This window comes from Mustela nigripes, chromosome 9 (genome assembly GCF_022355385.1).
Source record: "Mustela nigripes isolate SB6536 chromosome 9, MUSNIG.SB6536, whole genome shotgun sequence".
NCBI lineage: Eukaryota > Metazoa > Chordata > Mammalia > Carnivora > Mustelidae > Mustela > Mustela nigripes.
This window is the reverse complement of record NC_081565.1, coordinates 11,464,855-11,482,220: the sequence shown is the minus strand read 5'-3', so window position 1 is coordinate 11,482,220 and position 17,366 is coordinate 11,464,855. Positions and strand designations below refer to the sequence as shown.

Sequence of the window (17,366 nt, the reverse complement as noted above, 5' to 3'; positions counted from 1 at the left end):
GGATGGAGTGAACAAGAAAACGCTAGTGATCTTCAAGAGAGTCTTCCTATTGGGCAGTCAGAGAAAAAGCTTGATTTAGAGAGACTGAAGAGAGCCCATGAAGCATTGGAAGTGAAATGTATATGCCTGTGGTTTGCTGTGGCTGGTAAGAAGCAGCTTGAGAGCAAGAGGACAGTAGTCTGCTGGGCAGAAGAGCAGCTAAGTGGAGTGGTTGGTAGAATGCTCTTGTGTTTTTGTTTTTGGGTTTTTTTTTTAAGATTTTATTTGTGTATTTGACAGAGATTACAAGTAGAGAGATAGGCAAAGAGAGGAAGGGAAACAGGCTCCCTGCTGAGCAGAGAGCCTGATTCGGGCTCCCAGGACCCTGGGATCATGACCTGAGCCGAAGGCAGAGGCTTTAACCCACTGAGCCACCCAGGTGCCCCTAGAATGGTGTTTTTAAGGGCAGAGAGAATTGTGTCTATTAGATGGCTGCACAGAAGGAGGTAGTGGAGAGGGAAAGTGATAGGTGTAGGATAGTGAGGTGAGTACAGCTTGGACTTTGCATGGAGTTTAGCTGCCTGGGCTGCACTCCCAGATCTTCCCGTCTTAACTGAGTGACCTTGGTCAAATTACATAACCTCCTTAAATCTCCATTAAGTTGCCTATAAAATAGGATGATAAACTGTATCTTGTCGAGGTATCCTGAGGTCACAGACAGAAAGCACTTGCAGCAGTGCTGGTGTGGGCACAATAAAATGGCAGAGGGGGCGGGTGGTGATCAGGGACCACAGGACTCAGGGCGGAGGTTGTGGGGTTACGCCACTCCCGCAGTGACGGAAGATGCCCAGGTCAGCACAGGCCCTGAGAGACTTTCTGATGCTTTTTAATTTGTGTCATGGTTTATCCTACAGATTAGTCAGAAGAAGTTGAAAAAATACGAAAAAGAGTATCACACCATGAGGGAACAGCAGGCCCAACAAGAAGACCCTATCGAGCGATTTGAGGTTCGTTTGCTTTTGTCCTGGGTCGGTGTGAAGAGCTTTTAGCCTTTCATTTCCTATAATCATGCATGTAACTGGGTTTGCTGAGTTCTTTTAAAAATTCAGATCCATTGTTTGTAGGTTCAAGTTTCAGTTTGAATTTGCAAGTAAGAAAGTAAGATCTGTTGGGCTTTAAACCAGCTGCCTGGGTTGTTACAGTACAGTGGCCGTTCGTCACGGTTAATCAGAAGTAGCTGCTTGGCAAGGTCACTGGGGCCAGTTAAGTATTTCTGGTCAGAGAAAGAAAAGAAGAAATTGTTGCTTGCTAGCACATTAGGACCAGCCACTCCTTCCTTCACTTCCATGAGGGTTAGCCATGAGAAATTATCATCTCCATCTGATTTTTTTTACATGTCCGTAACTGGTTTCTTTCTACCCTTCAGCGGGAGAACCGGCGTCTACAAGAAGCTAACATGAGGTTGGAACAGGAAAATGATGACTTAGCCCATGAGCTGGTGACCAGCAAGATTGCTCTGCGGAAGGACCTGGATAACGTGAGTCTGACAGGGCCAAAGGGATGGATTATTTTGAAACTCTCAGCTTCTCCCTTTATCACATACGGTCCTTGAGTCACAATATCTGTTGTCCTAGTGTGTCACCTGTAAAGTGTCCCTCTTGCAGAATCATTTGTTCATGTCACTGTTGCTTCCCTCCTTTTCCTTCAGGGGTTTTCTGATCAGCCCTCCTTCCCACACACTCTTCTCTTGTCCTACAGGCCGTCCCCGAACTCCTTTCCCAGCACTGTTTGATGACAGGCCTTTTGACTAATTCTTATGCTCCCACAGTTGGCGGTAGCATTTAATCATTATCCTTTACTTATCTTTCCTAAGAGATTTTGTTACCCTGCGTGGTAGGTGCCTGTGGAATAAGCACAGGAAGCTCGGGGCCTGAGCAGCTTGCGATTTCACCGGTAATCTCAGCTGGCAGCTGTTCTTTCTTTGCTCCTCCTAATCTTAAAAAGTTCAAGATGATGGCTTTCGTGGCAGGGTATTTGTCCATTTTCTATGCTAGCAGCCTTCCTTTGAAAAACGTGTGGTCTTTCATTCATCGTTTAGGTCAGAATTTGGCAAACTTCCGCCTTGAAGGGATGGATAGTAAATATTTTAGGCTTTGTGGGCCAGATGGTCTCTGTGGCAACATCAAACACTGCCATTGGCACAGAAGTAGCCGTAGACAATAAGTAAAGGAATGAGTGTGGCTGTGTTCCAATAAAACTTTATTTACAAGCATAGGTAGAAGCTGGACTTGGCACATGGACTGTAGTTTGCCAACATCTGACTCATATATTTCCCTGTCAGACTCCTAAGACTACTGTTCTGCTCATTGGTTTCCTAAGGTTCTAGATAGAGGCTCAGGCTGTTAAGGGCTTATAGGGGACTTGCGGGATGTATTGAACCCCATAAGATCTGTGAACTTCACAAGGCCCTTGGCATCCACCAAATGTTTAGGAAAATACCGTGTTCTGTATTTCTTTGAAAGTCTGTGCTTTCATTAGGTTCTCAAAGTGTTCACACGTTAGATGAAAAGAGAGCAAGATGGCAGTATCTACCAGTGTTTGTTTTCTTTAGAAATAGAGTTGTGAAGGGGCACCTATTTGGGCCCTTGGTTTGGGCTTTTGCCTTCGGCTTGGGTCATTATCTCAGGGTCCTGGGATCGAGCCCTGCATTGGGCTCTCTGCTCAGCGGGAAGCCTGCTTCCCCCTCTGTCTCTCTGCCTTCTTCTCTGCCTACTTGTGATCTCTCTGTCAAATAAAAAAATAAAATCTTAAAAAAAAAAAGAAAAGAAAAAGAGTTTTGAGTAGACTTTTTTTTTTTAAATATTTATTTGAAAAAAGAATATTTATTTGAGAGAGAGAGAGTGGGGAGCAGGGAGAGGGTGGGGGAGGCAGAGGAAGAAGGAACGAGAGCCGGACACCGGGCTCAGTCGTACAACCCTGAGATCACAACCTGAGCCAAAACCAAGAGTTGGACGCTTAACCAACCTCTCACCACCCAGGCGCCCTGCATAGACCCGTATTCTAATACCAGCTACTGTCCTTTCAAGTAGAGCAAAGGTGGGAAGGGGGAATATTAGCTGTGTCCCCGCGCACAGGGAGAACACCATGACTTGGTGAATGTGAGAAGCACCACCAAACATAGCCAGCCTCGGGCCGCGCTGATTCTTCTGCTTGTCAGCTGCGCCTCGCTGCGTGTGACTGAGAAGGAGGCTTTTTCCGCTTTGGAAGGGAGGCAGTTTCCAGGTCATTAGCCCTCAGTAACCGGAACCAGGAACTCTCACTGTTTATTAGTTCACCACAGTCTGGCCCTCAGGTTCGAGTCCCTGCCTTCTGGTGCAGAGTCCTGGCATGCCCTCTGTTCTTGGTAGGAATGCTCTAGAAGTCGTCTCCTCCTGTTCAGGCCTTTCTGCCCAGTGCGTGGAGGGAGGCGGCTGACCGTGAGCAGCAACCACTGAAGCCAGGCCACAGTGCGCCCTGAAAGTGGCTCCGTAGCAACTGGGGATCATGCAGAGAGGAGGTGAAAAAGACAAAAGAACAGGGTCCTGGATAGGAGCTTTGTGTTCAAAAAATTGCAGGAAGAGGCAACTTGAGCGAAGACCCCAGGTGGATATATTCAGTGTGAGCTGCTGCACTGTCCCCTACCAGGCCCAGCGGTTGCACTGTTGTCCCCTCTTGCGGGTGGGCACGGATTCTCATGTTCTCGAAGTCTGCTCCTAAATGGTGTGAACTTTTTTTGCAAGTTGCCTTATCTTGACACAGAAAAGAGCTAGGTTCTTCAACCTTCCTGATAACCAGGAGTGAGAAATAGTCAAAATAATGTGAATTCCCCTTTCTGATGTTCTTTGTGATCGGCACTGTCAGAAGCACTTGGCTAACATCTAGTATCTCCTACCCTTGCCTCAGCCTTGTGAGGAGGGTTACATGAGCCCCACGGATGGATGAGGATTTTTGTAACAATCATGAACTTGAGATGCAAAGAGAGATGGATGCGCCATGGAGAAAGCAGAACCAGGAATCTAACCCAGGCCCGACTGATTGGAATGCCCCAGGCTTGTCTACAATGCCTGCTGTCTCCAAAATAAATATGGAACAGGAAGCTGCGATCTGGTGTCATAACTACATCAGAAACACAGATAGTGACACACAATAAGCAAACGTTTTCTGGGCACTTACTGAGTTCTAGGCGTTGCTCTAAGAGCTTTTGTGCCCAAAACAACCCATGTCATGTCAGGGATACAGTATGATCCCTGTTTTACTGATTAGGAAACTGCAGTATAGCGTGACATTTCAGATTAAAACCCAGGTGGCCTGACACCAGAGCTCACACTCCTAACTCGGCTCAGAGGAGTATGGCCCTTCCTCCCCTTAGGGCTCAGGGATTTCAAACTGGGGTCTCTTTCTCCGGCTGGCTACTATGGTGCTAAGGTACACCTTGCCCACACTAGGCTTGGAGTCCCTTTCCAAGTCTGTCTTCTCCTGTTCCTTTAGAATTATCACTGAAAGCTAGGTTCTCAAGCGAGGGGAATGGGGTCCTCTCACCCCCTTTTTTTGTTTTTGGCCTTCAGGGACTCAGGGTTTTTTGTTATTTTTGAGAGAGCATGCACAAGTGGGGAAGGAACAAGGGGAGAGGGACAAGCAGACTCCCTGATGAGTGGGGAGCCCAATGCAGGGCTCGATCCCAGGACCCAGAGATCATGACCTGAGCCACCCAGGTGCCCTTTCAGTCAGGTTTTTGAAAGAAATTCATTATTTCCAGCTTTTCCCTTTTTGTATCCCAGAGTAAAACTCTGGTGTGTGCCTTACCAGGTTTCCAGAACACTCTTTGAATTTTCAGTTGTTTTATGTCACTTTTGTTACACAGTAGATTGCTAGTAAGCCACAGAGACGCTAGGTGAGCCTAGCCATGCTGTCGCCTCTATGAAGCAGGAGTCCTGCCCAGACCTAACACTGCATGAGGCCATTGCATAGGGCCAGCAGGACCATACGTGAGTCCCCTCTGGCACACTCTCTAAACTGAGGGTAATCAAGGTGAGGGAAATACTCAGGAGCCCACCTGCTGAGATTTACAGTCTGGCTACACTGCACCCTAGATCTGAGATCGTGGACAGCTGGCAAACCTTTCCTGAATGAATTACTTTGGCCTCTTTATCAAAAATCAATTGTATGGATGGTCTCCTCAATTCCATGCCTGCTCCATTGATCTGTATGTGTATCCTCATGCTAACAGCATGGTCTCAATCCCTGTAGCTTTACAATCTGAAAATCAGGTCATGGGAGTCCTCTAACTTTGTTGTTCTTTTTTTAAAAAATAGTTTGGCTATTCTGTCATTTGCATTTCTATATAAGTACTAGAATCAGTTTGTCAACTTCTAGAAATAAAAGCCTCTGGGATTTTGAGTGGAGGTGCATTGAACCTGTCAGCTTGGAGAGAATTATCATCTGAATAATAATTGAACTTTCCAATCCGTGAATAGGTTATAATTATCATTTATTTGGGTCTTTTTCAGTTTCAGCATCATTCTTTAGTTTTCAGTTAGCAAGACTTATACATTTTTTTTTTAACTTATTGTAAAGGATATTGTGTTCTCCAATTGTTTATTGCTAGTCCTTAGAAATAAAATTGATTACATGAGCTTCTGTCCTATGACCTTGCTGAATTCACTTACAATTCTAGTAGCTTTTTGGTTTACTATCTAGCATTTTCCATATACACAGTCAATTCATCTCTGAATAAAGACAGTTTACTTTCTTTCAAGTCTTTTGAGCCTTTTTCTTTTCCTTGCCTTCCTGCACGGACCAGGATCTTCAGAACAGTGTTGAATGGAAGGAGTGGGCCTCGTCGCCTTGTTTCAGCCGTCCCCTGTGGGGTGTTCCTCGGTCAGTTTGAGGAAGTTCTCCTTTCCTCCTCTGCACTGAGCTTTGTCGTGATGGGTGTTGAGTTTTGTCAGATGCTCTTCCTCCATCTGTTGACATGGTTACTTGCTATTTCTCCTAATTCTGTGAATATGGTGATGTAATTCGAGTTTTCAATATAAACCAACCTTTGCCTCCTTAGCAAACTTGGGGTTTCCTTTTTTTCCTTATGATTTTTATTTGTATTAAAATTTTTGTGTTCGTGAGGAATATCTTGTCTGGAGTTTCCTTAACATTTTGTCTTGTTTTGGTGGCAGAGTAATGATGACCTTCTAAAATGAACTGGGATGTGTTCCCTCCTGTTTGCTTAAGGAATTTATGTAGGGTTATTCCTTGACTAAATCTTTTAATCCCCAGTGATGCCATGAGGGCCTGGAATTTTCTTGGGAAATTACTTAATTATGAATTCAGTTTATTTCCAGATATAGGAATTTTCTAATTCTTGTCTCTGTGTTCATAATTGTGTCTTTCAGGTAACTTCATCATTTTAATTGTGAAAGGTATTGGTATAATTATTGTTATTTCCTTACTCTTTAAATGTTTATAGGATCTGTTGAGATAGTCTGTCTTTCATTCCAGATATGAGTAATTTGTGTCTTTTCTCCTTTTTCCTTAATCTGACCAGGAGTTTATCAGGTGTGTTGGTTTCTTCAGAATCCAGCTTTTGGTTTGATTTTTTTTTTTCTCTCTCTATTTGTTTTGTTTCATCGATTTCTGTTTTTTGGGGGGTTTTTTGTTTTTGTTTTTTTTTGGTAACTTTATTTTTTGTTTAATTTTTTCCTTTTCCTAGCTGATCTTTTTTTGTTTTTTTAAGATTATGTATTTTAGAGAGAGAGAAAGAGCAAGTTCATTTGCAGTGAAGAGGAATGGAGAGAGAGAGAGAGAGAGAGAGAATCTCAAGCAGACTCCCCACTGAGCACAGAGCCAGACTTGGGGTTTGATCCCATGACCTGAGATCATGACCTGAGCTAAATTAAGAGTTCGACACTTAACCGACTGAGAAACCCAGGCACCCCTGCTCTTTTTCTAGCTAATCTTCAAAAGAAAGATCATTAATTGATCATTAATTCTAGACCCTGTTTTTCTAAAATAAGCATTTAAAGTGATAAATGTCCCTGAAGCACTATTTCAGCTGTCTTCCACATATTCTGATATTCTGATATATTAAGTTTTTATTTTCATTCAGTTCTTACTGGTTTTTCTTTGACCTGTGAATTGATAAGTGGTGTGTTGTTTAATTTTCAACTATTAGGGATTTTTCCCAAAACTCAATCACTTCTTTTTTTTTTTTTTGAGCAAGAACAAGTGGAGGGGAGGGACAGAGGGAGTGGGACACAGGGCCCAATCCCAGGACCTGAGCCAAAGGCAGACACGTAACCAGCTGAACAATCCAGGTGCCCCTCCCGGAATTTTTTCTGTTGTTACTTTATAATTTAATTCACTTGTGATCAGAGTACGTATCCTTTCTGTTTTTAATCCTTTGGAAACATACTCATGCTTATTTTAGGGCCTAACTTAGGATCTATTAGGGTGCATGTCCATTTGCAGGTGGAAAATGTGTGTGTTTTGTTGTTACGGGTGCAGCATTCTATAAAAGTCAATTTGGTCAAGATGGTTGAGTATTATTGAAATCTTCCATGAATGTACTGGTTTTCCTTCTCCACTTCTTCTGTTGCTTACTGAGAGGACAGTGAAGAAGTCTCTAATTGTGCATTTATTTCATCTTTCAGTTATGTTAGTTTTTGTTCTCTGTAATTTGAACTTATTTATACATTTCAGATTATTACACCTTCTCAGTGGAGCAAGTCTTTTATTGTTATGAAATGTCCCTCTTTGTCCATAGTTGTATTCTGCTTTGAAATCTATTTTGATATTAATAGTCACTCCAGCTTTCATGGTCTTGCCTAGTATACATCCTTTTCCATCCTTTGACCTTTAATTTATCTCTGTCCTTATAATTAAAACTGTTTTTTTGTAGCCAGCATGTAGTTGGGTCTTGATTATTTTATTCAGTCTGATAATCTTTTAATTGGAATGTTTAGACCATTTACATTTAATGTAAATATTTATATGGTAGATTTAAGTCTGCCACCTTGCTTATTGTTCTCTATTTGTTGCATTTGCTTTTTCTTTCTCCTTTTCTGCCTCCTTTGGTTTAAAGATTTTTATTTTTATTTATTTATTTATTTTTTAAGTAATCTCTACACCCAACATGGGGCTTGAAAGCACAGCCCAGAGATCAGGAGTTGCACGCTCTTCCAGCTGACAGGCAGGCACCTCTCTGTCTTCTTTGGTTTAATTGGGTACTTTCATATTTTCAGTTTATCTCCGCTATTACCCTATTAGCTACTTCAGAGCTTTCTTATTTCCAGGCCTCTGCCCGCCAGCTTCCAACCACCTCAGCATCCTTGGTCCCTTAACTCTGCCTCCTTGACCTTTTGAGACATGCTCTGTTTGGAACCCTTCACCCTCCTGCTCAGTTCAGAATGTGCCCCTAGGGAGAAACCCAGGGTGATAGTGGGACTCATCTTGTTTTCTTTCTCCCAGGAACCACAGGTCTTCATGTATTGTTTTCACTGTCTGAAAACAGTCGTTTCATACACTTTGTACAATTTTTTGCTTGCGGTGGGAGGATAAATCTGGTTCCTGTTAGTCCTTCATGAGGAGAAGTGGAAGTCAGGATTTGTGTTTATATAATCTCCGGATGCTCCCTTTTCATATGCTCACGCAGATAGAGTGCGGGGAGTGTGGTGCCCTGAGGGGACACTGGTCAGGCCAGTCTAGTAACTTCTGTGCACCTCCCACTCACGTAGCCTTGAGAGTCATCAGCTCTTGGAGAGATGGCACAAACACTGGACTTAATGTCACACCATTGGGTTGAAGATTATAGCTCTGCTGTGTGCGCCCTGCGAGCTTGAGGGCACCCGGGGTGCGCAGGGAAGACTTGACTTCAGAGACGCAGGTCGTAACCTGGCTCTTTCACACTCCTCGAGTCCCTACTGTGATAGTAGTGCTGCATGACCGAGAGAACGTACGTGTGCTCAGGCTCCAGAGCACTGCTCAGGAGATGGCAAGGGAGTCCGCAGAGAGAGGAGAAAGATTGAAGAAAAACCAATCTGTAAGAGGACTTAGTTCTCCTTACTAGATATTTCCTCTGTTTTTCGATTCTCATTTCCTTTCACTGTTTCTTGGGTTAGAGGTAGAGAAGGAGCTGACAGGCCACAGCCAGACAGGACAGGCCTTAACTAACTCTTGAGACCCCACTTCACTGCACACGTGTGCAACTTGCCATAACGCATGGCCACTTGAGGTCGCGTTAGCAAGCCGTCCTCCGCTCTCCGTGTAAGGCCCCAGCCCTGCCGCTCCTGCTCCTCCCGGAGAAGATCCTTCAGAGCAAGTGTGGTATGGTGCAAAGTGCAGGCGCTCCGTGACACCTCTTCAGCTAGTGACATCAGAAACTGTTTAATTTCAGAGACTGTTTAATCCACTTCCATTCATTGTTAAAAAGAGGGCTGTGTATAAGGAGCCGGCAGAGACTCTCTCTGTCTGATGCTGTGGAACTCTAGGAGCTTCGGCCCCGTTTCTGTGGCTGTGCTCTGACGTGCTCATCTTCGGTTATCCGTGGAATGCCAAGTGTCAGGGGCTCCTGCGTCAGGCATCAGTGTCTCATTTTCACTTAGGTCACCAAATCTGCCCACCAGACCTTTGCATGTTTTCAAAAAGAACTGGGGTGTGGCCATTTCAGATCGTGGTAAGTGAGTGCCAGGAAAGAGGCGGCCTCCCTTATCACGTGATGAGAATGAAGTGTAGACCTTGTTTGAGGAAGCAGAGGAAATACTGAGTCTTGGGGAAGAAAACCAGGATTTATTATTACTGTTAGTGGTCATGACCACTACCTTTTATTGAGTGTTTACTGTCTGCCACGTGCTGTGCTGAGTCCTTCCTGTGCCTTATCCCTCAGATGACAAGCCAAAAGCTCAGAAAGATTCTCAGTGACTCGTCCAAGTGGCACATGGTCAGAGAACAATGGGGGCTGAGCCCAGGCTTTCTGATGCCAAAGGCTGAGCTTCTAACCACTGTCCCGTGTGATGTCTGTGCAGGAGCCTGGGCCAGGCAGTCTCCGTGTGACCTCTAGCATCTTTCTGCTCTCTGGCTCACTTTCTCTGTCACATTAAAAAGGGATTGTCCTGAGCAATTCAAATCCCATCTGGTTCTCAGTTCTTGTTCTGTGACAGCGTCTTTTACATGTTTCAGGCTGAAGAGAAGGCAGATGCACTCAATAAGGAGTTGCTTATGACTAAACAAAAGTTGATCGATGCTGAAGAAGAGAAAAGACGGCTGGAAGATGAGTCTGCTCAGGTGAGGGGAGCTCTGCCCCTCCCACACGCCTCGGTTTCTCGTCCGAGCCTGAGAGTCTCGAGTCCAGCTGACGGCTTCCTGTTGGCACTGGGGAACCAGAGACAGCTGCCTTCAGTTTCTCTCCCAAGGCTTTTTCTAGTTACTGTGTAAAGTGTAATAGTTAATAATTAGGGCATAAGAGGAGACACTGGGGCAGAGCCCATCCTTCCTTGGGACAAGAGAAGTTCCTGTGTGTCAGCAACTGGATGTGACAAAGAGAGTTAGCATTTCTGCAGAAGGAAAGCAGACATGATGTCGGACTCGTCCCCTGCCTGTCCCCCCACAGAGCAGACTCTGGAAAGCCTGTCTTGAGCCAGCTCTCCACAGTCATTGGGGACACAGTATGCTGCATACCCTGCAGGAAGCCCCTTCTTCCCCCCGTGGTTCTCCATGATGGTGACACTCTCTGGTGTCTGGTAGGATGGCCTGAGGTGAGAGACCATGAGACCCTGTCTCTGTTCTGAAGACACAACAGTCCTCTGAAGAGTTTTAGTCCATTGGGTCTGTGCTGCCTCCTCAGCTCAAGTTCACAGGCAGGGAGGAACCTTAGCAAAAGCCCCATTCCAAAATGGGGTTTGATCTTTTGGGAGTTTTGACTTTTCTCTCCCTCTCCTGGCATCGAGACCACGTGGTTGAAATGCAGCCCTGCCAGAGTAGTCAGGTACTTTTTCGAAAGCCCAGATCGAAGCGGCCAGTGCCAGGGCTTTATATTTCCCTTAAAACATTCACTTTTCCTTTTCCTTTCTTTTTTTAAATGTGTGCAGTTAAAAGAAATGTGTCGTCGGGAACTTGACAAAGCAGAATCTGAGATTAGAAAAAACAGTTCTATCATTGGTGACTACAAGCAGGTGAGTCTGAGCAGCCTGTAAGTGGGCATGTTTTCTGGAAGCCCTGCTTTTCTGGATAAATGTGTCCCCTCCACGCCCACCTGCCACCTACACTGACCGGTGACTTCACTGGGCAAGTGACTTCACTGCTTCTCCGCGCTGACACAGAGAAACTATCACTATTTCAGAGAACTGTCGAGAGGATTCCATAAGATCAGGTCTGTAGAGAGCCTGGCATAGTGCCCAGCCTATAAACAGGCATTTAATAAATGAAAGCCACCCTGTCCTTCTGGCCTCGTGTTCACGCGCGGTCACATGCTGTAGAACCGCTCCTTTCCCTGGCGGGTTGAGTTTCAAGAACGTAACTAAACTGGTCTTGTTCTTAACCAAATTCGGATCTTGGGCTGGCTCGTGAGGTTGTCAAGTGTCTATAAACCGGAGGCGGCAGAGCAGGGGAGCCTGGGCTCGCCCTCCCACCGCGCGCCCTCAGCCACTCCGCTTCTCCGTAGAATTCCTCCCAGGCCCAGCTTCTGCACGACATTGCTCATGAGATTGTCACTTTGTTTGTTTCTTCAGATTTGTTCTCAGTTAAGTGAACGATTGGAGAAGCAGCAGACAGCTAATAAAGTGGAAATTGAGAAAATTCGGGTAAGTTTTCCTTTACCAAAGAGCTTCTGTTCTGTACCAGCTAGCTCATTGTGCTTTGCTCAGCCCCAGAGATTTTGGGAATGGGGTGGTTTACTTGGATTTCAAAAGTGAGAGAAGCTTGCATGTACCTGACGAGGGGCCAGTCGTGGCCTGGCTCTGGGGCTCAAAACTAATGCTCTGCTGGTTTCCTCTGGAAGGGAGTACGACGCAACCGGGAGCTCTGGTTTTAGATCTCGAAATACAAATGCCCTTTTCCTCACGTAACATCGTCTGGATGACGTGACTGTCACAAAAAGTGACCCGAGATTTGCAGATGTCAGTAGAGCAGGTGATCACTGCGGTGCTATGCGGGTGAAGGAGGCCTGCCGGCGGCAGTTGGGCACAGGGTGGGGGTGCAGAGGTCAGGACCCTGTGGTGTCATTGTCACTCCCCACGTTGTGTAAAATGAGGGCACTCAGCTCCGTCTCTGGGCTCAATTCCTTGTAATGGATCCAAATCCAATGAGGACTTTCAGTTTTCAATGTTTCCGTTTCCCATTCAGGGGCTTTTATAACTTGGTGCCTTTTTTTTTTTTTTTTTTTTTTTTTTAATTTTTAAAAAAAATTTTTGGAAGATTTTATTTGTTTGAGAGAGCGAGCAAGAGTGCACATGAGCAGTGCAGGAGGAGCAGAGGGAGAAGCAGGATTCCTGACATGCAGGGCTCATTCCAGACCCCTGAGATCATGACCTGAGCCAAAGGCAGACGCTTCACCGACTGAGCCACCCTGGCAGCCACTGCTGTCCCGTAAGCCGTCCCCATAGTACTGTGCTCATCCAGTTATTCCATGACGAGTAACTTGCTAAAGGACGAAGGTGGGAGAGTTCTGGGCTCATGGCCTTATTCACACACGTCACCATTCTACCTGGAACAAGACCCGGCCTCCATCCTAAGCAGTGTTTAACTAGCAGTGGTGATTTTTTTTTAATGTAATTTATTACTAATTTACTATGTGATTCTAAAACTAGCAGTGCTCATTGCAGAAAATTTTGAAAATAAGAGAAAATAAACCCTTAAAATTATATTGCCCATAGATAATATCGTTATTACATGTTGGTGTATGTTCTTTCGGTGCTCATTCTGTTTATTTCAGTATACAAAATGCTAGTCATTCTTCTAGTCATTCTGCTAGTCATTTTTCAAGTTTCCGTCCTGAAATTGGGACATATTTTATAACTGATGGCCTTCTAAAGTGGTGTAACTGGGGGTGCCCGGACGGCTCAGTCAGACAGGCATCCAACTCTTGATTTGGGCTCAGGTCTCAGTCTCAGGGGTGTGAGATGGAGCCCCGTGTGACCCTCCTGTCGTCTGTGCTGGAGTGGATGCTGCTTGGGATTCTGTCTCTTCCTCTCCCTCTGCCCTTCCTCTCTCTCTCAAAATAAAGTGGTTTAATTGGCAGAATATTTTCTTAGAGGAACATGAAATGAGGTTTCTCCCAGTCAGGGACATCTTATTTAAATGAAAGGTGGTGTCTGTTTGTAACTGTGCTTTACAGACATTTCTGTGTCCTGGTTCACTCAGCATTTAACCATTTTACCATGTTATGAAAAATTCCGCACTTTGTAGAGGCTGCCTACGTACTTCCTTGTATAGATGCAGCCCAGCGTATATTTAATTTTCTCGCAGTGGTTGGATAGTTAACCCCCCCATCATTTCTCTGTCACTCATTCTGCAGTGAAAAATCTTTGTACATAAATCTTCAGTCACCACCGCATCTTCCTTTTTTTAACCAAGTTCCTTGGACGTGAGATAACCAGACCATGATCTAAGAATGTTCTGATTGATCTTAGTGTGGGATGCTGCATGGCTTTCCCACTCGGGTATTTGCCGGTTCCCAAGGGAACCGCTTTCCGGGAGCCGGGGTGCTCAGCCCGGCAGCCGCCTGTCGGCTCCCCAGAAAGGCAGGGCCCACACCTTCGGGCCGGGCCGCTTCTCCTCGCCCGTTCACATCAGACTTTCCCTTTCAGCAAAAAGTGGACGACTGTGAGCGCTGCCGGGAATTTTTCAACAAAGAAGGTCGCATAAAGGGCATGAGCTCAGCTAAGGAAGTTGTAGATGAGGACACGGACGAAGAGAAGGAGACGCTGAAGAACCAGCTGAGGGAGATGGAACTGGAGCTGGCGCAGACCAAGCTGCAGCTGGTGGAGGCCGAGTGTAAGATCCAGGTACGTGCCGGCCCGCGCCGTGGGCTGCAGACCCCAGAAACGGCGTCTGCCGTGTGGGGTTTTTTTCCCTTTTAGACTTTGGCCATAATCCTTCTAGGAAAAAGCCCCATTACTTGTTATTTACCACTGGGTGTTTAATTAGTATTTGGCCTGTCATGAACTGGACTTTCTCATAATGAGAATTGTCCATCAAGCTTGGAATCTTTTCGGTGGAGCAGGGACCTGCTTGGAAATCCCCACGGCGCCACCAGCAGCTGTGACGTGGGTTTGTTCTCAGCCTCCTTAACTTCAGGCTCCTCATCTGCAAATGGAGATGACAAGGGCCCCATCTGGCGGTTTGCTTTGAAGTCTAAATCCGACAGCACAGAAAGGGCTCGGCAATGTCTGAGGACTTCCTCAGTGCCACCTCTTAGTGCCAGCTCCCGTCACTTAACTAGCTCTGTGACTTTGGACGGGTTACTGATGGATCTGAGCCTCCATTCCCGACGAAGAAATTGGGGCCAACTTTGGTCACCTTTATCCTGTGTGGCCAATTCCGTGAGCGGCCTCATGGAGCGCAGGGTGGGCCCTAAGCGCTGTTTGTGAAAGGAACCGAGTTCAGGACTGAGCTTAGGGCCTGGTCTCCCACATGGCACACATTCACAGGGCGTCTGCTCTCTGCCAGGCCCCGTTCTAGGTGCTGGGGTTGCAAAGCTAAGACATGGCTTGTATGACTGTCCAGGACAATCAGGAAAAGCACCACCGAGGCAGCAGTGGTCAAAGAATGAACCAGGGTTGCAGCTGCAGGAGAGAGAGAGCAGTGAGCGTTCCCGGTGCAGGTGCAGGGAGCGGCGCGCGGCGCAGCAGAGGGAGGACAGGGCCCACCCAGAGAGGAGTGTCAGGAAGCTAGGGGTGGGGTTGGGTCCTGAGCTGGCCGAGAGTCTCTGGGTCCGAATCATGAAACACCTCAAATGTCTGGCCCGGGAGTCTAGAGTTTAAAGGTCTTTGCTGGAAGAGAATGACACGGTCTCAGCTGGAGCGCTAGCCCGTTCTGCCTAGTGTGTGATCGGTGGACAGGGGAGGGAGGCGCTCGGTCCGGAGGTTGTTTTAATAAATAGACTAGGCAAGAAATGGAGAGGTCTTTACTAGGAACGATCCCAGAACTCTAGGGATTCCAGATCCTTCTATGCCAGTTGGAGACTGGGGGAATTTCCTGAGGCCTCTCAGAGTCAATGGGCTAAAGTCTTGTCTTGGCTCAGCTCTGGGGAGGCAGTGTCGTCGACCCCAGAGCCAGCACGCTCATGTACGTCATTCCTCTTGCAGGACCTGGAGCACCATTTAGGCCTTGCCCTAAACGAGGTACAGGCCGCCAAGAAGACCTGGTTTAACCGAACACTGAGCTCCATAAAGACGGCAACGGGGGTTCAAGGGAAAGAGACTTGCTGAGCGAAGCGGCTGCCTCCAGACACCTTCAGAAAACACGACACCTTTTGTTGCCTTCTTTGGCCAGATGTGTGATTCTGTGACATGTCCCAGGACCAGAATGTACCTAAGTCAGATCCATAGAAGCATGTTGGTAGGTCATTGGACCAGAGCTCATGAAGCAGGCAGCCTCTGGGGTCAGGCTCTCCTAACTGCTGATGCTGACAGGCCTGAGGGCTGAGCGGCGCTCTGCACGCGCGCTGGGACAGCGTCCTCGGTGGGAGCGCCCGGGCCTCTTCCGGGTATGGGTCACCACCTCCCCGGCCCGAGGGCTGAGCTGACATTGTCAGAGTTTGGGGATCCTTCAGGCTTTTGGTTTTTTTCTAAACCTTTAATCTTTTTTTTTTTTTTTTTCTAATATACATATTATATGTATTGCGGGGTTGGGGGGGTGGGCAGGCATCAGTAACTCAGATAGTTCTTACCTACTTCAGTGCCAGCGCAGGGTCCTCCAGGCAGACGCGGAGAAGCACTTTGTTTTAAATCGGAGGGTTTCCTGGTTATAGTTGCAGCCACCTAGTTTTGTTAAACTACACGATGCACAGGTTTGGGGTTTGGCATTATTCACGTTTCTGATCAATTCTATGCAACTCTCGTAGTTCCTGTTGTTCTTTAGTGTTAGCTGCCAAAACTTCACGGGGCTGGGCTGGGTGACTTGACCGATGTGAGACAGGATTAATCATAACGTGGACAAATCTTATTTTGCTTCATGTGTCGTGTGTGTGTGTATATATATATATAAATATCTTCTCCCAGTGCGCCCAACTGACAGTGTTTAAATCCCAGACCACAACTGATCTGCACAAGCTAATTATTCGGCTTTCTGGGTACTTGCTCTCACTCCGGGTTTGTCGGGTTCCCCCTCCTCCTGGCCCTCACAAGAGCTGGGACACGTTCCCTCACTAAAAAAGTTCCTAGTGTTTTTGCACAAGGCATATAAGCGAGAAGGACACTGCACTGTGTGTGTGTGTGTGTTTGTGAAAACGCAGGTGTGGGATGTGCGTGCCGAGGGCCCCGTCCTGCTGGCCCGTGTCCCTCCCCAGAGCGTGGCTGCGTGCAGACCTCGTTGTTCAGATGGATTGCAGGTTCTCACTTCAAACCTATGGAATGGAGGTTTTAGCACCTTTAAAAAAAAAAGAGAAGATCGCCGAGTCTCTGAGTTGATAAAGCGGTGTATGGACAGCTGGCGCCGAGGGTCTCCTGGTCTCCGCGCGCAGGGCGCAGGTAGCTGTTCTAAGAGGCACTGGTCTGTGTATAAAGATACTTGGCTTGTTTTGTATCTTTTCCCAGTGACTGTCCTAGTGCTTGCTGAGGTCATCATCCGGGAGGTGACAAGTGGCAACCCCCCACCCACCCACACCCTCCACTGCTTTGTGTCTTTCTTGTTCAGTTACCGACACAGCTGTAAGCCCATCTAAAACTAGGTGCGTGGAAATTGTGCTAGGGTAGTTCCAGTGTGTCAACTTTATGAATTGAAATATAAACCAGTAAAACTGTATTACTATTCCTTTTGTTGGTTTTATTTTAACAGCATATTCATTAAATATTTTGGTACAAAGAGCCTCACTTTGTAGAAAGCGGTTTCATCATTCCGTGCTCCTGCCCCGTTTCCCCCGCTCGCGCACGCGGCCCGAGAAGAGCAGCCCGTGCGCTGGCGGACAGGCGCGCGCCGGCACCAGGCGTTCCCGCTCGCGTGCGCCGAGCGGCTCCGGGGGGCCGGCTTTGCAGGGGTGCGGCTAGACCAGCTGCTCCTCTGTGAGGCTGATGCCTGCGCCCTCACAGCGAACACGGATTCTGCGAAATCGAGTGCCACGCTTACAGGGAGAGGTGCTGTGTGTGAATTCATAGGGTTAGGGAAGTCCTACAGCAGGAGGGAAGGGTGTAGTGAGACCTGGAAGG

The 17,366-nt window shown here is 46.8% G+C and overlaps 1 protein-coding gene across 6 annotated transcripts in view; it reads left to right on the top strand.

Moving 5' to 3' along the window:
- The window catches only part of RABGAP1 (RAB GTPase activating protein 1), a 154,046-nt gene extending 137,013 nt beyond the window's left edge, over positions 1–17,033 (top strand). For all 6 annotated transcript variants that reach the window (XM_059410852.1, XM_059410855.1, XM_059410853.1 and 3 more), the window contains 7 exons: positions 894–986; positions 1,406–1,516; positions 10,186–10,290; positions 11,094–11,177; positions 11,733–11,804; positions 13,809–14,006; positions 15,309–17,033. In XM_059410852.1, coding sequence (XP_059266835.1) covers positions 894–986; positions 1,406–1,516; positions 10,186–10,290; positions 11,094–11,177; positions 11,733–11,804; positions 13,809–14,006; positions 15,309–15,431 — 786 coding nt within the window. In that variant the 3' untranslated portion in view covers positions 15,432–17,033. The remainder of the gene's footprint in view (positions 1–893; positions 987–1,405; positions 1,517–10,185; positions 10,291–11,093; positions 11,178–11,732; positions 11,805–13,808; positions 14,007–15,308) is intronic.
- Positions 17,034–17,366: the final 333 nt, after the last annotated feature.